Source organism: Dermacentor silvarum, chromosome 1 (genome assembly GCF_013339745.2).
Source record: "Dermacentor silvarum isolate Dsil-2018 chromosome 1, BIME_Dsil_1.4, whole genome shotgun sequence".
NCBI classification, from domain to species: domain Eukaryota; kingdom Metazoa; phylum Arthropoda; class Arachnida; order Ixodida; family Ixodidae; genus Dermacentor; species Dermacentor silvarum.
This window is the reverse complement of record NC_051154.1, coordinates 258,396,440-258,422,592: the sequence shown is the minus strand read 5'-3', so window position 1 is coordinate 258,422,592 and position 26,153 is coordinate 258,396,440. Positions and strand designations below refer to the sequence as shown.

The following is a 26,153-nucleotide window of genomic DNA, read 5'->3' as shown; positions in this document are numbered from 1 at the left end:
AGTCATAAAAAGAGGGGGAAAGCTTTAATGAATACTAGATAATTTTGTTGGCATATAATTAAACAGGTCGGCAGAAAACCAGATGGGATGATGAAGTTAAGAAATATGCAGGCGCAAATTGGAATACGCTAGCGCAAGACAGGGGTAATTGGAGATCGCAGAGAGAGGCCTTCGTCCTGCAGTGGACATAAAATATAGGCTGATGATGATGATGATGATATTTAGACACCTACATGCTACTCTGTGTTGGGAAGGAGATCGAGGACATAAAGGCCCTGAAGGAAGGTGGGAAAAGGCCCAAAAACAAGGCAAGAAAATATATGATCATGGTACAGACAGCTGAAGCAAACTTGTTGGTATTTATGTAATTAGGCTAGGGAGCTTGTGAATTAAGTACATTTGAAACCATGGAACACATTCTGTCCAGGTTACAGAGACAAAAGGACATGCTATTTTAGTGGAACAGGGTTGCTTCTCCAGAATCACTAGATCTCGATCACATTTAATTTTGGATCTCTTGAATCTGATGTCTTGGTCACATTTAATTTGGATGAGCTTCAACAAATGGATTAGTAGTAACCCATTAGGCAGTGCAGAAGATGCCCTTCCGAGGGGAATGAATATTGGCAAAGAGTGTTAAGAAGATAAACTCTTGCAAAGCGTGCTGCCACTTGTGACATCAAGAAATAGGATTCAGTTGTTAATGGGGAAGTAGTTTCGCTCATCTTAAGCTAAGGACAAACTTTCCTGTTAAAAAAAAAAAATTATGTTCAGATTTTTGTCAAGCTGGTTCACTTATATTCCAGTGCACTTTTTTTTTTATATTCTCAGCAATTAACTCTTTATAGTATGAACAATTTAAAAAAATTCTATGCACCTATAGTGCAATTCCACCATTTCAGGTGAATTACGAGAACAGACAACCATTACCTGCTCAACAAATCAGTGTCCAGGTAGCTAATGAGCAAGATGTGCTAACTGTCTCAAATTCATTTTAGGGCATATGTTGAAATTGCAGAATGGAAGCCAAGTAATAGTAAAGTTGTGCCTGCTCATCAGAAATTTTCAGACTAATACCACTATTTAGATATCCGTCTGTAAGATCTGTTTGAACAAAAAATACAAAAACAAAAAGAAAGAACAGGAAAAAAAATGGGTCTTATAGTTGTAGGGAGTTGACGCTTTCACACTTGATCTGTATACGAGTAGATTCGATAATTTGAAAGCTCTAACATTTCCAAGCTCAATGCTATTGGAGTGCAAAATTAATTGTGTACCATGCTTTGGGTGTGCATTAAAGAACGCCAGTTGGACAAAAATAATCCAGGAACTTTTGCTAAGGCATCTGTCGTAGACCATGTGTTTGATTGGGGCATCTAACCCCATCATTCCATGCCTCGAAGCCTGAAGCGGTTTCCTCTCTCTTCCATCCGAAATGCTAGTATGAGACATGTACTTGAGAGGATCCATGTACATGGATCCCTCAAGATAGGGATATGAAATCAGTGCAAGCCTTTTTTGTCAACGGTCTCTGTGCATCCCTGTAAACTGCGGACATATTGTTTTCTATATTAGCTCTTGTAGCAAACCAAAGCAAGCTGCATGGAATAGCTACTTAAATTCCAATGTGCTATTTTTCTCAGCTTGGTTACATTTCTATGAGACACGATAAACACTTTGCCTGTGGTGTGTTTCTGCAACTTTGTATCGACCATGAGCAGCTTGACAGTTCAATGCCACATTTGATGCTGTAGAGATGCCAAAACATGCACTAAAATAATTCCCGCACAATTGAAGTAGTATTCAACGAGGTAGTACAATGGGCTAGCATCATCTTGAACTTTCATGAGACTATGTAGGGGTTCCTGTGAGGTGAATTTCCCTCTTCTGTTTACGCTGCTTAAATACTCGACGGGTAACTCTGCACAAGCAGTCATTTGAACCTTGCCGTAAAACCTTGCTTCAATATTTTGCTAGTTTATGAGTATTGGTGATTCATTATTTAAACAGACAATAAAGAGAAACAGTAAGTGAGATTCGAATAGCAGATGATTTGTTTAAACTCTATTGACATTTCTTTCCAAAAAAAAAGATTGGTAAATGAAAGCCAGACTTTTCATTTTTCAATTTTGTGCCACAGTTGTGGTACTGATGACATCAAGCCAGTGTCCTGGGTTTCACTGTATTTTCATATATTTACTTGTTAATTTTTTTTTTTTTTTAATGATGAAAAAGTTAGAAGTTGCCAGGTTGAGTCACTGGCATGGAGCGGAGTCACTGACGGCTGCTGTGGTAATTTGAAGGCTGTGTTGCTGCTTATCCTTCGAATTTGTGATAGCCTGGTTACAGTGAATTAGAATATATAGACAGTACGCCGACTGCCACGCCCCACCTTATCACGCATGTTGCGCTGCTCGTAGCAGTGGCGTTGTCGTCGCTAGCTATTGAGCGCGTCTAGCACACTGGTAGCTCTACCCATGGCCGGTCTGGAGCACGCGTCTGGTCAGACACCCGATGGGCATTCTAGACCAACCGTGTTCCAGTGCCCGACATGCTTTAGGGCAATGCTCCTTCATTAGTTGGGGACTGTGGCGCCGCTGCTACTGGCAACAAAATATGCCTCAGACGGCGAGAAGTGATTGCGCCACTCAAAAAAAGGTTGTAGTACACTCTAGCCTGGTGCAACTAAGCTGTTCCAAATTGCAGAACTGTAATCTACCAGTCTAGGTTAATGTGTCTGGTATCAAAGATCCATAGCCTCACGATTATTTTGCAACAAAAACTTTATGAATACATTTTGTATGAAAGCGGCACACAAATGCTGCTAGCACCTTTGCAAGGCTCTCAAAGGCTATGCAGTTGTCATAATACCCATCATGATCCACCCATCATTGCTTCGAGCTTTTGTACTGGCATGAATTTGAGGTGGTGTGATGTGACCTCCATCACACTGCCTGATCTCGCAGGCCAGAGTGTTGGCTCAGTGGTATTATTTCTCCGCCACCAGACGACACCACCACCCTATCAGTGACAAGATTTTTTCAATGCCACAGTGCCGTCGGGCGCTGTTTACTGGAGGGAATGCTTACTTGTGAGATATAGAGAAACCTAAGCAACAGGAATAATATTAGGCTCAGGTGTTGTGCCACTATTTTCCCTTGCACAATACCCTTGCCCTTGCACAATATCAAAAAAAAAAAAAAAAATGCAGTATAATCGTATTACCATTGAAAAGCCAGAAAAAAAAAAAAAAAAAAAAACTTAGACAGGTGGCGGTGTAGCTTTGAAGCTCCTGCGCCAGTTCACCATGACCTCATGGCTTTTTAAGGCATCTCTGCAGGCCTAGTTTTTTTTTTTAATCAGTAAATATAGACTACATTCTATTCTAATGTACTTGAAAACTGAACTTGGCAAGCTTTGAGAACATTTACTGCGCCACAACTGCCAAATAGAAAAATATACTTTAAAATCCATGATATTGCACTGACATACGAGTTCTGGGGTTTCCACACAAAATTTAATAAATAGATATTGGCCTTCATTTCTTGTTTTAGTAATCCACCTTTTACCATGTAATTAACAAAACAATAAGTTTCAACAAAAAACTTTATCAATCTAACCTGTGTAATTTTTTCACTTTAATGTCCCGTTATGCTGTGTCAGCAGCAAATGCTGAGAGGTTGGATTTCAGGCTGGTAATTCGTTTGAAGTTCATTTGGGGATTAACAGCCACTGGGGGGGGGGGGGGGGGGGGCTGATGTTGCTGGTGTTTACTTTGCTGGGTTGGCCTGTTTGGCTGTTTACTACTTGGAGCATTGTGTCATTAAAGGAATAAGAGTTGGAACTGTCTTTTTTTTTTTTTCTGTAAGTGGGGTTGACTTATCTAATGATTCTGCTCTGCTACCTTTCTTATGAAAGTTCTGACTTCTGTGTTGTAGGTGTTTGAGAACAGCCCTGCTGCGGATATTATTGACAAGTTCAGCGATGTGCTAGCATTCTCCAAGCTAGTTTCCAAGCTCATGGTTTCCGAGATTCGGAGACGGGCTTCAAATCAAAGTACAGGTTGGTGTTGCCTCTTTTTATATATGCATTCATATATTTCTTTCTTACAAATAACTTTTTTACATTACACAAAATGCTAAAAATCTAAGTCTATGTTAGTCAATGTTTGTGGCACAAGAAATTGTGGAAGAAAAAAATGGATGGACAAAAAGAGCATCAAACCCGGAAATAAATTTGGTTTTTTGTATGAATGTGCAGATACAGAGCAAAATACAGGCAACCCCACAAGGCATAAATTCATGTTGTAGTGTGTAGTCACCTTTTGCGCCACTAACGTTGACAGCTGTGCACCATGCAGCCCAACATTGTACTTTGCTAAATTTATGTCCATTCACATTCCTCACAACCTGCCTATGTGTCTACAGCTTTTACCAACCTTTCACCCGCATGGTGTTGGTCGGAGGTGTCGGGAGTTTCATGTGATCGGCAGTGACTAAAAAGGTGACTGCACCCAGTCCTGTAGCTACCATAGAGCTCGACATAATGTGGTATTTGTGCATAGAGCTGACTATAGTGGCTGGATGAAAAACTACAAAACCAGCTCTCCTAAGCAAGCTAATGATGCTAATGTGCATTGTTGGTATTCATCATTGGTGTTGCCTAGCCCACTTGTGACAGACAAATTCCACAAAAAGTGGCCGTTGTATTAGTACTTCGCTATATCGAACTACCATGAAGATCATGTAAAAAGCAAAGATAATGCTTCTTTTTCATAGTAATAATAGCGAGTCACTTAAAAAGACTGAATGAAGGCTTCTTTTGGACTGCACTGCCTTCAGTTTTTTCCCAAATTGCAGGCATTGCATGTACTGTTGCGTGAGCCCCTTAAATTAAGGTGGACTTTCACACCAGATAGAATTGCTGATTCCGGTCATGGACAGCATGACGTGGCTCAGCGATGCCAATTAATGCCTTGACTATTTTCTAACTGTTGTGTGTGATGGAATGAAGGTAGCACCTTGTGCAGCAGTAAATGCACCTGTATGGCTACTAGCAGTTTATAAACTAGTGGTGTATACTACTGGAAGTATCATTTTAACTGCCTTTGCATTCATAACCTGACATGTCACCTTTAATTACATCTGGCAAGCTTGTTTAGATGCGCTGTTGATTTCATCAATTATGTCACGGGCAGTTGTGTAATCCATAAACACATGCTTGCATCCCCGCCCCTCCCATCTCTGTATAACCCAGAGAGTGCGAGCAGTGCCATTGCACAATTCCTGGAAATTGAGAGCACAGAGGAGCAGAGCCGCGGTTGGATGCTGCTGGCCACCATGAACCTGTTGGCCAGTGGCGGGGCCCCACTGGTGGAGGTGATGACCTCGAGCGCATTGCCGTCTACGTTGGTCAAGTGCCTCTACCTGTTCTTCGATCTGCCACAACTGCGTGACCCTGACCGCCTGGAGCCCCATTGCGAGTTCACGCCCCGCGAGCGCCGGATCCTGCTCCAGAAAGTGTTCGTTCAGGTGAGCACGACATGGAAGTGCATTCCATTGGCACTGAAAAATATTGCACTTCAAATGCATAAGTTCATCAACGGGTCTTGCGAGAAGTCGTGACCACCCATTACTCTGGGCCAGCATCTCAGGGCATCTAACAATTACTGAGAGGGAGTGCACACAAATAAGTCGAACCTTGATATAACAAACATGAATGTAATGAAGCAAACCTAGACGTTTTTAGACTGAGATCAGTGTGTAACAAAAATGTACTTATAACAAATATCTGATATATAAGGTATTTTTATTTCAGATGCGACTTCATTATCACGGTGTTCGACTGTTCAGTCAACGACAGATTTTTTGGACACGTCTGATAATTTGGATGCCTTCGTGGTGCCTTATAGAGCCAATGCATAAGGCCGTCTAAAATTTCAGACGCTGAAGCCTTTCACTATCCAATTTTTCAGACTATTTAGTGTGACCACTGGTTCGAAACAACCTATTTGAAGCCACCGCTGCCGTCATTTTGATTATCTCGCAGCCTCGAACCACCGATCTCACGCCAATCTATTGGCAGCAGTACTAGTTGTTCTTGTGCTGTCGTTGGGCCTAGCTGCTTCGATGTTCGCTGTCAAGCTTCTTGCTGTTTGGGGCCATGTTGTTTCTAAAGGATTTGCCGCTGTCGGCAATGGCGCCGACCCCACCTTCGTTATCCTCGCCGATGGTGTTGAAGCGCGTAAAGCAGGGATGGTGATATACTTTATTAAATAAAAAGTAAGAGTAGCAGTTGTGGAGAGGGTCCCTCAGTCCAGGGTCCCGCCGGGCATGCCTTTCATCGCTTCAGCGATGAAGGTTGCCAGGTACCGCTGAGCCAGCAATGATGCTGCAAGAGTCAACCAAGCAGCCGTAGGAGTAGGGGATAGGTTGGTGGATGTTGGGGGGGAAGGGTGGGGAGGAGGGCAGGACCACAGTATGTGAGAGCCATTGGGATGACCGCCGCATCTGTGACATCGCGAAGGGGGCTCTTCCGCGAATGCACGAAGGAGGTGTAGACGTATGGGAGAAAGAAGAGAGCCCGTCTGGGCTTGTCGGATGAGGACGCCGTGTGCGCAAGATAGACCGAGTTGTAAAGGTGGAAAACACTCGAAAGTCAGCTTTGCCGCAATACAGCTGTGTTATGCGATCAAGCATGCTCCTCGTATTGGGTTGAAGCATACCAATCCTGCAAAGGGGTCACTGTAACGGAACATAAAAGTGCTGATGGATAAAAGCAGCCCTAGTGGAAAAAATAAGGCTGCACTTGGTATTAGTCGAACACAATTATCAAAATAACACGCACTAATGAGCATCTACCGTTGTTTGCGAGATCATTAAAACAGCCGATACATTGTATCAGAAAATTGGCAACCCGAGAGAATCTTCTGTGTCTTCACTGCTGCTGTCATTTAAAAATTATGTTGCCAATTCGACCTAAGCGCAAGTGTTGAGTCTTTTTATTGAAAAAGTACTACAAGCACTGGAGGCTAGTTTTGACAATACCTCCATTCGAAGTTGCATTATTCCAGGCTCCCCAATCTTCCAAAAATTGTAATATCTGACAAAATAGTTAACGTTTAGTCGTCATTGTAGACAGTGCAAGCATGTTGCTAGTAAAAGAACTTCAATGTAAATGGCTGTTTTTTGTATGTTTGAGTGAAGAAGTTTTTGTGCAACAGCCAATAAGTTTAGTGTCATGCAGTATATAAAACTAAAGGTAAATGAACGTTTTTAAAATAATATTTATTTAAAAAAATACAGAAATGTTATTTGCTACAAAAAATTTCTTAAACAAAAAAAAACCAGAAATTCTCAAAAAAAATTTTCGTATGAAGTAACACCTCCGGCAAAAATGTTTTTAGAGAAATTCCAAAATATACAAATTGTTGATATATCCCTTGGCAACATTTCTTTAAAGAATAATACCCACAGATAAAGTACTCTTTGAGTTCAGAAAAATTACATGACACGTAGTGAAGCATTCATGTTCTTGGTTGGTCCTACTTACGATTTCTTTTTCAAGAAAAAGAATAATTTACAGCATAATATTACATACAAAAACATGAGTACTAAACGCACATTTCAAAAGTACATTTCGGAAAAGAAACTCCTTACAAAATATGTAATAAAATTACCAAACACAAATAATTAATGAAATTCACGGCAAACTTTCCTAATGATAGACATATATTCAGAGAAAATAATTCTCTACGCCGGTTTGTCCAGGATATGCATCCGTGAATATTTGTTGGTGTTTATATTGTTACAAGCACGGGGAAAAGGGGTTTATTTAGGCGTGCTAGAGCAGGAACAGCAGGCTACGAACAGCAGGCTACGAACAGCAGGAATGGCCGCTGCACAGTCGTCGTTTTTCTCTTCCTTCCTCCTTTTTATCCGCACGTCCCTTTTACGCGCTTGGACGCAACGGACCTCTCCTCGCAGACAAAGCCCACTGGGCGAGTCAACTGGCTTGTCGTGGCGTGCATGATTTCAACCTGGCGACATGCGCGACTTGTGTCCTAGCAGAGCGTTGACCAGTGTTCGTGAGGCGCGCGAGAGTGTAGTTCACGTCGCTGATCTTGTCGATGACAACATACAGTCCATCGTAGTTTGCCAGCAGCTTTTGGCACAAGCCGCGCTTCCTTGTGGGAGTCCAAAGCCAAATGAGATCACCAGGGTGATATGTAACAGGCCGATGTCGTGCGTCGTAGCGTGCTTTGGAGTTTTCTTGCGATGCCAAAGTCCGAAGACGCGCAAGTCGCCGAGCCTCTTCAGCGAGCCATACCGTATCCGCGACCGCAGGATTGTCGTGGTGGTAAAAAGAGAGGACAGTGTCGAGCGTATACCGGGGCGGGCGAGCATATAGAAGGAAGAAGGGGCTGTAACCGGTTGTCTCATGTTTGGCGGTGTTGTATGCGTACGTAATAAATGGTAGAACGTCATCCCAATTCCTATGATAGGACGCAACATACATGGAAAGCATATTCGTGATCAATTAGTGCGCTCAGTGAGGCCGTTCATTTGCGGATGATACGGCGTCGAGTGCCTGAGGTGCAAGTCACATAAACATAGAAGCTCTTCCACGATGTCCGCTGTGAATTGACGTCCCCGGTCATATAACATGAACGACCTCTGCCGTGAAGGACAGACGAAAAAACAGGAGAGCTCTCACCAGCCGCTTCAGACCCCTACGGAGTGTCATCCCAAGGTCAATGCCCAGATCTCTCTGGGGCCGAAACTGGTGGCTGCACGTCTTGTCCAAATTAAGTGGACACACCATAAATAAAGAAAATAATAGTTGGGACACTAACAGGGCGATTGAACTGGCTGTAAATATCAATAAACAAAACGGGAGGCGAAAATGAAACTTTCCAGTGGGTAACAGCTGATGTTCCCGGCTGATCTGCTGAAGTTTCCTCATCCGAACTAAACTCGACGACGCGACATTGATGTCAAGGTCATCACTGCTCGAAAAGTCCAAAAGATCGCTTCTAAGATCGTCGGGATTAAGCGAAACTGCTTTCTTTCGAGCGCGCACGGTACTGGATGTCGACGCCATCACACCTCTCAAGTGCGCCTTTGAGCTCGTGCGCCCTTTCAAAATCCCCGCCGTGCGGTAAAAATGTGAACTGCACAGAAACGGAAACTGTACTTTGTATGCAATCACCGAGATGGCGCTACGAGTCCAGGAGCGCAGCGTTTTTTTTTAAATAGGCACTCAAAAACTTCGGTCACCGGTGATCGATGCCTAGTGCCGTGGTAAGGAAAGAGTTGAATAATGCTTAAAAAAACTGTTGATCAAATTAATCGATTTCTATCGGCACGTTAACGAAAGAGCTAAAGGCACTTAAAGGCATACATTCATTTTTTCGGACTGCCTGATTTTCGGACGTTTTCGCGGTCCCTAGGGAGTCCGAAAAATCAGACGTTGACTGTGTTTGCTAATGGGTACCTGTAAGGTGTTTATGCTCTCCATCATGTCCGAGCTTAGCTCAGCTCAGCCATAGTACTCATGAGCGGTGCAATCTAATTAATGGAAGTCTTGTCCTCACCAACGTTGCCTAGCTGCTGCCATTGGCACTGTGCTCTACCACTTTGTGCCTGAGATATGTGAGGAGGTCCACTTTTGAAATATTGCAAGAGATCTAAGGTCATCTTTTTTTTTTTTTTTTTTGCTGAGGCATCTGGTGGTAGAGGCAGGTGAATTGGAATTATATACAGGGTGTTTCAGCCAATACTTTCATTATTTATTTAAGGTTGCCTGTGGCAGATAGCCCAATTCTAGTTAATGAGCTGGTCTACTAGAAGAGGCGGACATTACTTGCACAAAAATTGAAATGCATGCTCGACTAATTAACAAAAATTCACAAATTAAGTTTTTAACTAATTACCTGGTGGCCCGGCCCACATTGCAATTTACAAATTGTAGCCGTGGAGTTCGCAAGGCGGATACACTTGGAATTAATTCTCAGGATGACGCCAGTTTTGAGATATTAATTCCCGAACTTTGCGGAGAAATGCATTGGCATTCCAGTTAATTTTGTGCTTCAATGCATAAAGCGACGTTTTGTCAAGAAACTAACTGGTACGCACGCCAATGCCTTTCTCCTCAAAGTTCGGGACTTAATATCTCGAAACTGGTGTCATCCTGAGAATTTGTTCCAAGTGGATCCGCCTCGCGAACTCCATGGCTACAATTTGTAAATTGCAATATGGGCCATCAGGTAATTAGTTAAAAACCTAATTAGTGGATTTAAAAAAATTTTTCGATTATGCATTTCAGTTTCTTGTGCAAGTAATGTCCGCCTCTTCGAGTAGACCAGCTCACGAACTAGAATTGTGCTATCTGCCGCAGGCAACCTTTGAGAATTTTTGAAAGTGCTCGCTGAAACACCCTGTATGTGCTATATAATGGAATTATATATGTGCTATATAAAAGTCTCGGCTTAAGTCATATTCAACTAGAATATAGTGTCAAACAGTGGTGCAAGAAGTCACATATTGAATCAGATTGGAATATTGATTTTGTTACCTTTAGTTTTTTTACCACAGGATACAATTGCAAAGTACAATATTGTAAACTACAAATGATGATGCGTAAACGCATGCTACTTCTCAGTTTTATTTGCATGATGTGGCACATATACAGTAGACTTCCAGTAATTTGAATACACCAGTTCATTAAATTTTTCACCTAATTCAATTTCATCTGAAGGTCCCAGCCAGCACTAGTACATTTATGTGGGCCATGTCTTGTGGTATATTGATCCACAAAATTCCGCACTTCGCATAGTTTGACCTAAAATGACGTGTGCACATGTGCCATTCACCATCATTAGCAGTCGAAGAGTTGCGTTGGCACATCTATCTAGGCATGAGTTCCAATGGTGGTAGGAGCGTCCAAATGTTCAAATTTTCAAATCAAGTATGAACATTCAAGAAAAATGACATCAGAATATTGAATTGAATATTGGTTTCTTTTTTTTTCCTTCTAAACACAGTGAAATGTAAAGTTTGCACGAAATCCTTTTGGTAAAAAAAGAGTCTTATTGAGATTTTTTACATGGCTTATCTACAGGCATGTTTATGACCACCAGTTCATATATGGGCATTGGTCAACTGAGGAGCTTGTGAATGAGAAACAACTGCTTTCAGTTATCTTGTGCACCATGACAATGACAGTAATGAAACAAGAGCCACGTAGAGGGTTGTGTTTGCTCAAGGAGAGAAGTGTGATAATAAAGAACCACACATTGCTTTGGACACATGGTGTGAATAGCTAAATAATAAATGGTTTTCCGCTAATCCAGACAACAAATTCGCGTATAAGCTGCCTAAAAGTGAGGCATTCATAACGAATGATGGAAAATTATTGAGCAGAAGTTATCTGCCCCATGCATTCGCCAAGGCACTGGTTCGTCTTAACAGCAACCACAGCTCTCTTGTTGCAGAATCATTCGGAAAAGTCCTCACTTCCATTGTTTTCTCTCTTTTGAGGCACCATTAGTGTTGTTATTTCTTACATATTCAAAAGAAATGAATATTCGACAATTGCTGATTGATTCAAATCAAATACAAATCGAATAGCAAAGACTATTTGATTTGTATTCGAAATTTAGAATACTTGCACACCCCAAATAACAGTGCAAAAAATCAGCACCCAGTGGATCTATGCGGAGCAAGAAAATTAGACGAAGCCATTCGTGCTCGCAAGCTTACAGCAAGCCCCCTTTCTTCTTACTCGCAATGTCAGTCACGTACTGAAATACTATATTGTACACTAGCCAGGACTGCACCACTTGCTGTTGTCACTGATTTCAGTGATAGCATTCAGGAATTGAGTGAGCCAAGGCAGGATGGTAGAAATGGGAGAAAAAGTGGTTGCTTGCAAGATGCGTAGTTTGCTACAAGGGCGCAGACCTAGGTGAATTTTTCTTTGTTGTTATTCATCATGGGAAGCAGGGCGAGGCATGTGTACAGGAGGTTACCTCAGAAAGAGAGACACCAAGATAAAATTAAGGGAACAGATGGCTCAAAGTACAGTTAGAACTTGGAGCTTAATCTTCATGGTATACCATGCTGCCATGATGAGATGCTATTACCTATGAAATGCACCCGCTGTCAACACTTAGACTGTGAACACCACCAACGGAGAGGCAACTCTGTGATCCAGTGGCAAGCGACCCCATAACCTGGGCAGCCGCGGGATCAGCAAGAACCAGGGGGTATTCTGTCAATAATAACAGTTTGGTGTGTTTGACTGAGCAGACAGCTAGACCAGGTGCCGCAGAGGGGTTCCCCATGTGTTCTTGTGTTTAGGCGCACATTAAAGAATCACCAGCTAGTCAAAATGATTCCTGAGCACTCCATTACGGCACCTTTCATGGCCCCAGTGTTGCTTTGGGTCATTAAACTCCACAAATAAATCAGTCAACTTATTATGCCCTCCACGACCATTTTGCAGAAGCATCTTGCATTAGTCTGCAGCTGGAATTGTGCCATGTCGTTTCCTTGATTGCCTTTACATTTGCACATCTTTTACTGGCTGCACATCATTGCTTGCAGTGGTTGTAAACGAAATCGGCAAGTATTTGTTGATGTAGTTGCACTTTTACTTAATCATGATCATTTTACGTGTTTGGTATTCAAAATATACAGTTTGATGTTTTATTCTTGATTTGCAATTATCGGTCACCATTCCGTGTGCAGCTGAAATGTTGTCGTTTGCTAACGTCTAGTTCAGGGGTTCTCAAGCATGTTCGTTCCAGGGAACCCTGCTAAGCTCCATGAAGCGCCAAGGAACCCCCCCCCCCCCCCCGTGTTTCCTAATCAACCAAATGTCGAATTATCGAGGGTAGCAAGTAAACAATAAATGAATACATACTATGTCAACACGCGTTTATTTACTGTATGAATCAGCAAGTCAATTTCTATTTTGCACAAGAGCAATGCGGAAGCTGAAATTCTTGTCATCTCATGACTGTTTAGAGCTAGCAGCGGCAAAGGCCTCGCGACATCCTTTGCAGCGCGGCCGCGGCGCGTCTTTTCATCTGAGACGCTTTTCACTACTGTGTGCACATCCCGATTATTTTTTCGCTAGTGAGCTGGTCGCCAACAAATTGGCCGTCCATCGCAATGTAGCCGGTGCCCTTCCTCTTAGACAGCTTTGCACGAGCGAAACTACTGCTTGCCGCAACCGCTGCGGACGAAACCGCGGCCATTATCGACGCGATCATGGACGATGACCTTGCAGTTCAGAAGGCCGGCGGCCGACGCACGCACCAAGCCAAAACAAAAGTACCATTTGCTGCAACAAGCGCGCACGAAACCGCGGTCACTATCGATGCGATCATGGATGGCGACTACGCAGTTGTGAAAGCACGCAGCCAACGCGCGCACCAAGTCAAAACGAAAGTACCGTTTGCTGCAACAAGCACGCACGAAACCGCGGTTGCTATCGACGCGATCTTGGATGGCGACTACGCAGTTGTGAAAGCACGCAGCCGACGCGTGCGCAGAGTCAAAACGAAACTACTGTTTGCCGCAAACGCTGGGGACGAAACTGTGATGGCTATCGACGCGATCATAGGTGGCAACTACGCACTTACGAAGGCACGTGGCTAGCCGCCAACACGGTGTTGCACGTGGCAGTTCACGCAAGAATAGAGTCTTTGAGTGCACAATTAGCAACGAAGCATTCCGGCGTTGCTGTCAATCACGTATCGCGTACGATTGCTGCTGAGGAACATGGCGTTGTGGACTGCGCCGCTTCGTTTTTGGACCCTAGCGCCGTTTTTGCTCTTTTGCGGCCCGCATTAATTTTTTTATTCCTCTGACGCATACGTCAGTGCGCACGCTATCGGCACCTACTTTATCTACAAACAGGAGAAATGCGCATGGTGGGTGGTAAGTTACGGCCTCCGAGATTTAAGCCGATTCGAGTGCGAAAGCTTAGGCGCGCTGCCCGTTTTCGGACAAGCTGCTTGCGGATTTATTGCGCAGTTCGCGCGTTGCCGTTACGCACTGTGCAGTGCTTTTTGACACTCAGGCATGGGTAATGGAGGTTCTTGGGATCGAGCACACCTCATGTTCGCCGCTTTAGCCACTTGGCGAGCGCGGGACCACGGAAAGTTTATCAGTGGCTCGCGGAACCCCGAGCAGGGGCCTGCGAAACCCCAGGGTTCCGTGGAACCCACTTTGAGAACCCATGGTCTAGTTCATGGGTCTCAAAGTGGGTTCCGCGAACCACTGATAAATTTTCCCTGGTTTCGCGCTCGCCAAGTAGCTAAGACGGCGAATGCGAGGTGCGCTCAATCCAAAGAACCTTGATTACCCATTCCCGAGTGTCAAAAATTTGGAGGACGCTTAATCTTCGCCTTTAAGAGTGGAACGCGATAGCATTCAAAGATCCCTGGCTGCTTATCAGGCTTCCCAGCACCTGCAGCTTTCTTTTTCTCCAACTTCGCCTCGGCATGTGGCTGCTGTAGGGAGCCTACATGCAGCGCTGTTTTAGGCTGTCGAGGAGGCAAGCGCCATCTGGATGGTATTTTTTCAAGGAGGAAATAGCGGCGTGCCGCTGTATGCGTGGTAGCAATGCTGGAAAAGGGGCTTATGTTCAAGTTTCCGCGTAAGAGAATTATTTCTCATATAGTCAAATTGCCATACAACGCTATTATGTCTGTAGGTTGTGGTTACGTCGTACTTTACGATTTTTGTGACTCATTTTACTATGGGAAATTCGATTAGTTCACCAGTGCCTCTGCGCCACGTGAAGGGCCTGCATGGTCGGGGTGGTTCGGGATGATTTTCTCCGCCATCAACGCTGACGCCGGATTTTCTGCGACACGAGGCCTTTAACGCTATCGCGTTAGGAAAACACCATCACAGTGCATAACAGAAACGTGCGAACTGCACAATAAATCCCCCAGCAGCTTGTAGGCACCCATCCTTCGAAAGGGCAGCTTTTGCACCTAAATCTCGGAGGCCGTAACTTACCACCACGCGCATTTCTCCCATTTGTAGATCAGGGCCGACAGCGTGTGCACTGATGTATGCGTCGGAAGATTACAAAAATAAATGCGCGGAGCACCGCAAATGCGCAACGCAAAAGAGCAAGAACAGCGCTAGTGTCCAACCCAAACTAAGCGGCGGAATCCGCATCCGTCCGCATCACCATTTGTCGTCAGTGGAAATCGTACGTGAAACGTGTCTGACAGCAATGCTGGAATGCTTCGTGCCTAATTGTGCCCTTAAAGCCTTTATTCTTGCGATTATTGCTGCGCATAACACCGCGTTGGCGGCTGGCCGCGTCCCTTCATAAGTGCATAGTTGCCCTCCATGATTGCGGTGGTAGCGGCCGCGGTTTCGTCCGTAGCGGTTGCGGCAAAGAGTAGTTTCACTTTGATTCAGTGCAAAGCTGTCGAAGATGAAGCGCACCGGCTACATAGTGCTGGACGTACGATTTGTTGGCGACCAGCTCACGGGCGACAAAATAATCAGGATGTGCGCGTGGTAGTGAAAAGTATGTCTCAGATGAAGACGCGCGGCCACGGCTTCGCTGCAAGCTCTATATTATCAGTCACGAGGTGACAAGAATTGCAGCTTCCGCACTGCTCTTGTGCAAAATAGAAACATGGTTTGCTGATTCATTCAGTAAATAAAAGCGTGTTGACCTAGTAAGTATTTGTTTATTGTGTTCTTGATACCCTCGATAATTCGACATTCGGTTAAATAAGACATTTTTTTTTTGGTCCTATGAAATACGAATTAATGAGGTTTTAATGTACTGAAAGTAGAGTCGGCACTAATTCTAAGACTTCTTGTGATGAAATGTTATAATTAAGTGCCCCGTGCGATAAGCACGGGGCACTTAATTGTTTGGGAGAAACAATGACCGTTTTCAGGTCATTGTTTCTCGGCATATGACTTAGTTGCATTGCTGTCTTGTCTTGGCTCATAACGATCGCACCCAGTTTAGACCACATGTGTTGCACCTCGCCGTCAAAGCAGCCTGCCAAACACCATTGTTGGCCCCAAACATGCTGTGTGCTAAGCGTAGCCTATCTATTAGGGGGGGGGGGGGGGGGGTGAGAGGGGTTACTTGGCATTTCATGGAGCTTAGCAGGGTTCTCTAGGACGAACATGCTTGAGAACCCCTGGTCTGCTCCTATAATATTTAGTGTCCAGAAAACTTATTGCGTATTAGATCATGCTGATAGTGCACATGTCAAATGAAATCAATCTTTATTTTCCAGTAAAAGAAACAGAACTGGATGGTCATTTTGGGCTGAAAGCTATGATAGTAGCTTGACGGGGGCCCAAAAGACCTTACATGGCAACATCAACTTGGCACATGATCAAACACTGTAGTAGATATATACATATATGTGAGGGAAAAAACAAAATAGCCATGACTGCATTACAAATAAGTATGTCATAGTGCACCGTAGTAATAGCAGCAAATGCATATGCAGAAGAGAAAAACATGAATTTCTGCATCATGTGCATTTTAGTTTTGTTTAAAAGGGTTTTCATTTTGTCACTCCTACAAGCAGCTAATTTGGCAGTTCATTTTCATTGCCTGTAATGGAGAGTTTTTTCTTGTGAGAGGACTTCACTTGAGCCTCGCTTCATTCACACAAAGCAAAAAAGCTTGTGTTGTGTTGTGTTGGTGACATTGCTAGATGCATTATGATTGTTCTGTTTTTGCTTTGGTGCACTTATGAAATTTAATAAAATTCACATTACAGCACACAAGAGATGTGCAGCTGTACATCCAAACAGCTGAAGAATTCAGCTGTTTGGATGTTCTTGGCAGTCACAATAAAAAGCAAATAATCTTGAATGAGCAGGGATGCCTGCATTGTGGTCAGCTTCAAGCTGTAGCATTCAGTTTAGCATATGATGCCATGCTTGTTTCTGTCACAGCTATGGAATTCTTTCTTTGTTATGCGTCCACGTTCACTAGTTAAACAGTTTGCCTAATTACTTGTGTCTTGTCTCCGTGCTTGCATTGTGACAATATTTTGTCGTCTCATGCAGGTCTTAGTGCGGCTGTGCAGCCACCCTGCCCCTGCAGAAGAGTTGGCACGGAAGGACGACCTGACGCTGCTTTTCAGTGCCATTACCACCTGGTGTCCACCGTACAACAATGTGTGGCGCAAGAGTGCCTCCGAAGTGCTCATGACACTGTCTCGACATGGTCTCACCGCTCCTGTTGTCAATTACATCCATAGTGAGTGGCCTCATCACGCCTCTACTTGCCATGGTTGACACACTTTGCTGTTCAGCTGGTCAGGAACATTGCAGTCTTTCCACTGTCATTCACCTATGGAAGTGGGCACTACCCTACAAAGTCCACAGCATGTCTTGCTGAAATTGGCAGGATATGTCCACAGTGAATTCCCTCTAGCTCACATATCTGGCAACAACTATTAAAATTTAATTATTTTTTTCTGGAGGTTGCCCATTATTAAGTGTTATTTCAAATTTGGAGTGTAAGTATGTTCTAAATTTCATATAATAATTGGATACTATTAAGTTGAAGTATTCAATTTAAGAATTACATTTTTTCTTATTCCTTAAAATGATTGTGGCTGAATATGGTAAACCCTAGTTATAATGAAGTCATTGGGACAGGAAATTGACTTCAGGAAATTGAAGCAGTATTTCATTAAAAAGTGGAGAAGTTGTAAGCGAGTCATAGTAATTCGGGATGTACAATCCAACAGTGCGAGAGCCAGAATTTCGTTAAAAGCAGAAGAGCCGTAAGCAATACGTGTGTGTGGAGCTGTATGTGTTTGTGTGTTGTGTCCGTGCTTTGTTTTTGTTTTTACCTCACTTCCTTTCGTTAATCCCTCACCATGTCACCTGAAGTAGTATGCCAGGCCTATCACTACGCTAAGTTCTCCAGATATCATTAAACGTTCACTCACTCTCTCTGATGGTGTACGAAATGTCTGGTGATTTTTTTTTTCCAACACCTCTGATATTTATGGTCCTGTTCTTAATATGGCTTTTCATGTTTGTCTCTTTTGCAGGCAAAGGTTGTGTGGCGCTGTGTGTAGAAAATGTGCAAAGAGTGCAAGAACTTTCCCCATTAGAAGTTGTAGAAATGTTTGTCACCATTTTCTGCTTCCTGAAGGACTCAAGTGAGGTTTCGCAACTGCTGCTTGATGACTTCCGATCTTGCCAAGGATATGTGTTCCTCTCCGAATTTCTCCTAAGGTAAAATGCATGTCGAATGTTAGACTTGGTGATGGTTGCTTGGTGTAAGCACCATTTTCCTTTGATATATTTTTGCTTAGTAATGTTTAAAGAATGAGCATGATAAAATGTCACCCTTGACAGCTTTCTTTCAACAACACACATTTCACTAAATGTGGGTTTTAATAAAAATGCATAATAATTTAGTATAAAATTGTTTTCTGGCCGTAGATAAACTGCTTGTAGTTTTTGAGACATTTTCGAATTTGTTCAGCTTCTGCAGTTTTGCAAACTATGAAGTTTTTCATGTTATCAAATACCTTCAAAACAGCCTCTTTAGGCTGCTTTTAATGGCTATAGTTATGCTTGTTTGTGTTGAATTTGCGTATTTTGAGCTGTCTTTGGTAAGAAGTCCAGAATATGTTACTGAAATTTTTGGTACAAACGTATACAATTGGTGCATTTCCGTGCCAACAGTGGATAGTTGATTTCATCTTTTGTATACAGAGTACACGTTGATCAGACTTTTTGGATGTCATTAAAGAAAGAAAATGTTATAAATTCCAGACTGGAGCAAAATAGCTCTCAGGAAGCTTGTGAAGCACTGAGAAACCTTGCTGTTCTAATGACCTCGCTCACCACTTGTGGCTACTATGAGCTGAAGCCTAGCCAAGCCAGCACAGGTTCACTTTTCCAAATTCCTGGCTTTACATTACCACAGCCGTCTGGCAAAGGTTTGTAGACCTTTTTTTTTTTCTCCCCCCCCCCCCCCCCCATCTTGTTTGGTGCTAGAAAACGAAGAGATCCTACAACTTGGCTTGCCCACCCTCATTCTACTTCGCTTTCGCTGATTATATAGTCCAATTTCATTATTTTGACGCGCATGTGCATTTTGGCCAACGGGCTGGCTGGCTTGCAATCTATGCCAATCGCATGCTGATCCCGTGTAAGTACGCTGATAGCACGGCTGTATATTAACGATGGTGCTCAACATGTGTTTGTAGTGTAGCTGTGTTCACATGCCATGTATTGCCATGGCAAGCTATTAACAAGCCAACAGAATTGGCAGGACACCCTTTGTTGACCTGTCGGAGGCACCATGCTTGCATTTCATTTGTGCAAACCTGATTGTGATTTTTTTTTTTTCGCCTGTATCGGCGGGATTTTTTAACATATATCGGATGCAACTTTATTGTAACAATGTTCGACTGTATACCAGCTGGAAATTCTTGGCTGACAGCAGATGTGGCATTGTGCATACCATATAGTATACTGCATAATGTTCCTCCTATTTTAGATGCGAAGCAGCTTATGGTCGGGGCTATGTCACTCCCTCCCTCTCTCCATCCATCCGCCGCGCGGCATCCACACCCGCAATGCGCATGCACATCCTCCTCCCCTCCTCTCCTTGTCTCCTCTCTCGGCATTCCTCCTCTCCGACGTTCCTCTCCGGATTGCGGCGTCCACACCCGCACTGCGCATGTGCATCCTCCTCCCCTCCTCTCCTTGTCTCCTCTCCTCTCGGCATTCCTCCTCTCCGACGCTCCTCTCCGGATTGCGGCGTCCACACCCGCACTGTGCATGCGCATCCTCCTCCCCTCCTCTCTTTGTCTCAACTCTCCTCTCGGCATTCCTCCTCTCCGACGCTCCTCTCCTCTCTGGATTGCGCAATGAATGGCAACACCTGCGGCTCCGCGCGCGATAATGCGAAGCAGCTTAGGTTAGAGGCACGACGGTAGGTGCTGCATACTCCGCTGGGGGGCGCCACTGTAGCTCGTGGTATAATGACACGCGCGCTCTGCTTTTCTTATTCTCCTCCCGCAACGCCGCGATGAGTGCCACGGACAGTGCCAGCATCAACGCCAGTGTCAGCGCTGTGGACAGCACCGCAGAGAAGAGGGCTCGAGCCGCTGCCACGAAACGGCAGCAGCGACAGGCCGATCCCGAACTTCGGCCTCGCGAAGCCGGTAGCTACGTACCTCAACCTAACGGAAATGACGAACTGAAAACTAATGGGAACTTGAGTCTGACCCCATGGCTGCTTCGCATACTACTCAGGGTTCCTCTACGAGAAGATGGTGTAATTTTTTTGTGAGTTAGTATGGGACAGTTGGTTTCCTGTGCAGCAATAATGTTAAAGAAGGGACTTGCATGTAGCGTTTATTGCATGAATTTTTCAAAATGAATATCTGTTGAAATTACTCAATTTAAACATGTGCAGTGTGCATGCTCATTGCCAATGAATTTTCCCACACTTCTGCAAGTGCACAAATACTACTGTTACAGTTTGCATGGTAGTTGTGTAGTATTGGTCAACTCAAATTGATGTTTGAGAGCTTCAGGCTGTCAGTAGAGTAATGTTTATTTAGCGTTGCTAGAATCGAACAACCAGGTTAGGACCTGACAGCCCTTGCAAGGAATGAATAAAACTCATCATTAGTAAAGATGATAATGGAAGCTATTTCTTGGTCTTTTGGGCAATTCTTGAATCATTCCGAGGCTGTGGTGCAGTTTACGCTGCATTGCGAAAAAAAAGGTTTGTTATTATTATTGTTCAGCTGCTTGGGTCGACATCAAATGGTGCAGTTTTCTTGGATACTATAAAATGTCAAACACTTCAGAAAGGAGAGAGTCATTGCTTTCCAGGCTATATGGGAACACTACACAACAGATCACCTCCCTAGTGGGGATACAGCCATATCAGTGGCATAGCTGCATTCTGTGTAATTTCAACAAATTGCACTTTTACAGCGAAGCTGTTAAGGGCTCACCTTTCGATCGTCGTATCCGGCAATAGAAAAAAACTCTCATTGGCCCTATGCTGTATGTGCGAGTGAAAGCGCACGAGGGTGAGGGACGCTCGCTTTCACAGGGGAGCGAACGCACAGCAGAGAGCAAACGCGACTTCGCAGTGGAAGGGGAGTGTTGGACGAGGAGGGCATCAAGGCACCCTAGACTGCGTGTGCGTGCCCGCTCTCCCACTGCGGCGCATGCGCGTAGCCCTGCCAGCCTCTGCCGCCGACTCTCTCAGGGCTCTCGCCCGCCTCTTCCCAAACAGTGTCGACAACGGTGTTTAGCCGTTTGTCACGTAGCCAGTGTTTTGACAGCGGTTGTGTGCGGTCACACAAACAACACGCACAACTGTTCTTGACCGCAGCGGCGTTTTGCCCGCGTTCGCACCAAACGCGCGCGGCGTTGGTGACGTGTTTATGAAGAACGTGCCAACCTTTGCCATACCCCTTATGGCGGTGCATCCTCCTCCCCTCCTCTCCTTGTCTCAACTCTCTTCTCGGCATTCCTCCTCTCCTCTCTGGATTGCGCAACGAATGGCAACACCTGCGGCTCCGCGCGCGATAATGCGAAGCTGCTTGGGTCAACATCAAATGGTGCAGTTTTCTTGGATACTATAAAATGTCGAACACTTCAGAAAGGAGAGAGTTGTTGCTTTCCAGGCTATATGGGAACACTACACAACAGATCACCTCCCTAGTGGGGATACAGCCATATCAGTGGCATAGCTGCATTCTGTGTAATTTCAACAAATTGCACTTTTACAACCTCAACCAAGTTTTCGACGAACTGAAAACTAATGGGAACTTGAGTCGACCCCATGGCTGCTTTGCATACTACTCAGGGTTCCCCTACGAGAAGATGGTGTAATTTTTTTGTGAGTTAGTATGGGACAGTTGGTTTCCTGTGAAGCAATAATGTTAGTGAAGTGACTTGCATGTAGCTTCACCTATCTAGGACATCTCTACAGTGTGTAGAGATGTCCCCTGGCCTGGTGCTCGGCTGTCGTGGGGGTCCACATCTCGAAAGAGGGCCCAATAGAGATTTCAGCTCTTGTCTCTGGGCGCCTCTTGTCCAACCACAGACGGCCTTGTAGACGAGCATCCGCCGCGGCTGTGGGAGGCAAGTGCTGCCGCCGGGTACCTACCGGTAAAATAGGTACAAGCGCGCTCCCAGCCTGGTGCTCGGCCATTATGGGACCTCAACGCTTGGAAAGGGGTGTTTGACCTCAACCCGAAGGCCTCAACCTCAACCTAACCTCAATAGGATCTTGGGGCGCCACATGGGAAATGACCGCCATGGGAGCGGCCCAGACATCACTTTTTTTTCCGTGCTCACATTGGTTTCGACGGGAATTCAGGGCGCAGGCTCCTTTCCCAAGTGTATCACCGCTGAAGGAAGCCGAACGCCAGGCCGGGGCACACTTGTACCCATTTGAACCAGTGGGTGCCCGGCGGCGGTGGGAATCAAACCCACAGCCTCCCGCAGCCGAGGCGGGCGTTCTACCACTAGGCCATGGCTGCGTCTTTGTCATCATAGTGACCGTAAGGCCATGGTCCCTGTGGTCACTAAATAATGAAAACCACCAGATCATATATATTTCTCATTCTTTAATCGTTCAAATAACCAATTACACCATCACATCTTAATAGTCATAATTGGAAATACATAATTACCACCATAGTACAGCTTCGCTGGTCTTCCATCTCCACCCAAGTGGAAGGCCTGGCAGTTCTTTATTTCACTGTTTTTACTATGACCAACATATGCATGTTTGTGAAATTTGTAAAAAGAATTGTACAAAAGGCTTGCACTTTTTCAGGGACAAGCGTCAGAAATATTCAAGCATTCCAAGTGCTTCAGACTGTTTTTCCAAAAGTGAGTTTAGAGCATGCTTATTTAAATATGTGTATGGTGTTTGCTGTGTCTTAGAAGTTTGAAGGAGAGAGAGGTATACTTCAGTGAATTTACTGTGAACTCGCAGCAAGTCATTCACTACTCCTCTCTTGGCATATTAAGAACCTGTGGGAGAAGGGTGATAAATAGCTATATATTCAGCTCAGTAGAGGCAGTGATGCAGTCTTCCAAGTATGAAAAGATTTGCACTATGCCTTAAGTTTCGACATATTAAATGTTGATAAGCAACATACCTTGCCTAAAAAATATGCAGTCAACCGATTATTCGGATGCCTTTGCGTCCGCATTATCTCTAATGTATAAGGACGTCTGAAATTTCGGATGCCGAAACCCTTTGCCGTCCAGTTTTATGGACTTCTTGCCATGAATGCAGGTTCAAAACGGCATTCATCAAAGCCACCACCGCTGCCATTTTGATTATCTCGCAGCGTCAAACCAGCGTTCTCGCACGCCGATCCACTGGCGGCCGTAGCCACTGCACCAATGCTAGGCCTAGTTGCTTCGACATACCAAGCTTCCTGCTGTTCGGTGCAATGTTTTTCATGGAAAAAAATATGCTGCTGTCAGCACTGGCGCTGGCTCCGTCTTTGTCATCCTTGCGGATGGCTTTGAAGAAAAAAACGGCGAAAGTAAAGCGTTGCATAATGGCAGTTACCAAAAGTCAGCTTTGCGGCAATACAGTGGTGTTACGCAGTGAAGCATTCCAAGAATGGAAAGGGCTATTGTCACAGTGCAGAATATGTAGTCTTTAATTACATACACGTGTGCACCCGCCCTCTCCTGTCACAGTGTGAGCACCAATGCAGCTAATAAGTATACTGGCAGGCCTTCAGAGCTATTTCGGACGTGCCTGTGGTGATTCGATCCCTTGGGGGCAGTAAAGGGCATGTATTCGTGTTTTCGGGCGACCAGGTTTTTCTGATGTTTTTGCAGTCCCTAGGGAATCTGAAAAATCAGGCTTTTGCTGTACCAGAGAGTAGCCTTGCTACTATTTATAGAAGTGCTGGTCAGCATAAACTGTTATGTAGAGGAGCTTTTAGCTAACATAAGCTTGCGTTTCTTATATGAACATGCCATTATAGTGGCATTTGGAGACGATTTGTCATGCTGATTGCTGTTCATCTAGGCATTATGCAGTAAATTTACTCCTAATACTAGTGTTTATGTGAGTGGTAATTAAAATAAGGAGGAGGCTACTTTGTATAGTTTCAAATTCTAAAGTTGTGATGCATCATTAGTGACAATGCCTAGTACTGTACATATATGCATACAACATGACCTCGACTTTCGGTGATATGAATGGAGAGATTTTTAGCATCCGAAGCCACACTGCACTTGGCGTGCGTTTTGAACTAGTCACGTAAGAGGTGCTGTAATTAATTATCCGTGGTGCTCTTTAGGAATTGAGGCTTTGTACAGTTATTATGGTGTCATCAGCGACCTAAAAAAAAAAAGAAGTTGGACAAGTTTTCGGTGTCATTAGTCCTTTAAGCAGTTTAGGGACTTCAGTGATGTGAGGGAAGATTCGCTCATTTGCTTTGAAGGGAAAAAAGGGGTTTGTGAAAAGGGCAGTCATTGTGAGAGAGCTTGATGCAATACTATTGCATTTTGCACTTTGATTGATACACAGTGATTGATAGGATTGTCCAGTAAATAAGACTTGTGGAAGGGCAGAATCTGATTTGTTTATAACAATGTTAAGTTCATTGCAACTGAGAAACGGCTTTTATCACTTATCAGCTCACCTCAGCTTACATTAGTGTAGCAGAGGGGAAAAATTGTTCCTCTAATTACTGGCACAATAATGGCAACAGTAATCTCCAGCTGCATTATAAGTTATAGGACACTACCCTTACACTTATGAATCTGGACATCAAGAAAATATTTTCTCTAGCACCTATACGAAGAGAGGGCGGCAAAAAAGAAAATGAAGCTTTGACTTTAGACCCCCTTTGGTTTTTTGCTTTATAAGTACCAAAACTTCATTCTGATGCACAAGAAAACCACATGGCATGCAATGAATTGTAAGCTAAAAAAATATGCATATTTCATGAAAAGCACCAGAATTACACTGCTTAAAGGCAGAGTACTCTGGGCCACGGTGGTTTTAAAATTTTTATAATTATTTTCTGCAGGCCCAGACAGTGCATTTGTCATCCCTGCTTCTTGATGCCATCAGTACCATCTACCATTCGGACAAAGCAAATTATTTCATTCTCGAGTCCAGCCATCCTTTGTCACACTTTTCAGAGAAGATCCATCTCAAAACTTCAGAAATTCAGGTTCGTTTCTTTGTATTTCCTTTTTTTTTACCTCTATGAAGTGTGCTATGTCTACCAGTTGATGCCTCTTCTTACTCGTTACAGGAAAAGTTCTTTAAGCTTCTGGAGTTCATTGTCATGGATCTGAAATTTGTTCCATGCAAAGAACTAATCAGCCTTAGCATCCTTCTGAAAACCAACAGGTATTGTGTTCATTGTAATGCAGCATGAAATGCATACCACTTACAGTTTTAAAGGTGTGTTGGACATTTTAAAAGAGTACCTAGTAGTAGTGTGATGTTTTATGTACAGGGTAATTTAGTGATTTGATCAGCTTAGACTTATGCAGCACATATGAATTCTATACTCAATTTTACAGTGCAAAAATAATGTTTTCATGAGCTTTAAGAAGTTGTGCTTGATAGGTCTCACTGGAGGTCAGTTATCCACATCACCAGCAGTCAAAAACAACTTGACATTACCTGATAACTGACAGAGATGCTTAGGAAATCTTATCATGGTACTATATCCATTGCAAAATCTCAGTAAGTGTGAAAGGAAAGCCTTCCGTATGTATTGAAATAGGTTATAATTTTAAATTAATGGATGGAGCATAAGTCTTGCAGTTCAGTGCTTGTAGGTCTTGCATATCAAGCCATGTTGTAGCCTGTGACCATTTCCTAATGACATCACCTGCACTCTCACTCAACTGTGGACCCTTCTGGCCCTTGCAGCTCGGTGTCCTGTTCCATCATATGCCTGCACACGCTTGCGAACATCCTGCAATTTAATGCTGTATTCAAGGACGTTTATCGTGAAGTGGGGCTGCTGGAAGTGCTCGTCACGTGCCTGCATCGCTATGCAACTGTGCTCAAGGAGGCCTTTCCCGACGGCGCCGCAGAACCTGTTGGTAAGACCTGTAGCGCTCATGTGTAAG

General features: G+C 44.0%; 1 protein-coding gene across 1 annotated transcript in view; it reads left to right on the top strand.

Annotated features, from left to right (window-relative positions):
* The window catches only part of LOC119437087 (WD repeat and FYVE domain-containing protein 3), a 235,089-nt gene that overhangs the window by 7,059 nt on the left and 201,877 nt on the right, over positions 1–26,153 (top strand). Inside the window, exons 3-11 of the mRNA XM_037704162.2 lie at positions 3,939–4,062; positions 5,257–5,531; positions 17,085–17,277; positions 18,083–18,269; positions 18,816–18,982; positions 22,861–22,916; positions 25,091–25,237; positions 25,322–25,419; positions 25,951–26,126. Coding sequence (XP_037560090.1) covers positions 3,939–4,062; positions 5,257–5,531; positions 17,085–17,277; positions 18,083–18,269; positions 18,816–18,982; positions 22,861–22,916; positions 25,091–25,237; positions 25,322–25,419; positions 25,951–26,126 — 1,423 coding nt within the window. The remainder of the gene's footprint in view (positions 1–3,938; positions 4,063–5,256; positions 5,532–17,084; positions 17,278–18,082; positions 18,270–18,815; positions 18,983–22,860; positions 22,917–25,090; positions 25,238–25,321; positions 25,420–25,950; positions 26,127–26,153) is intronic.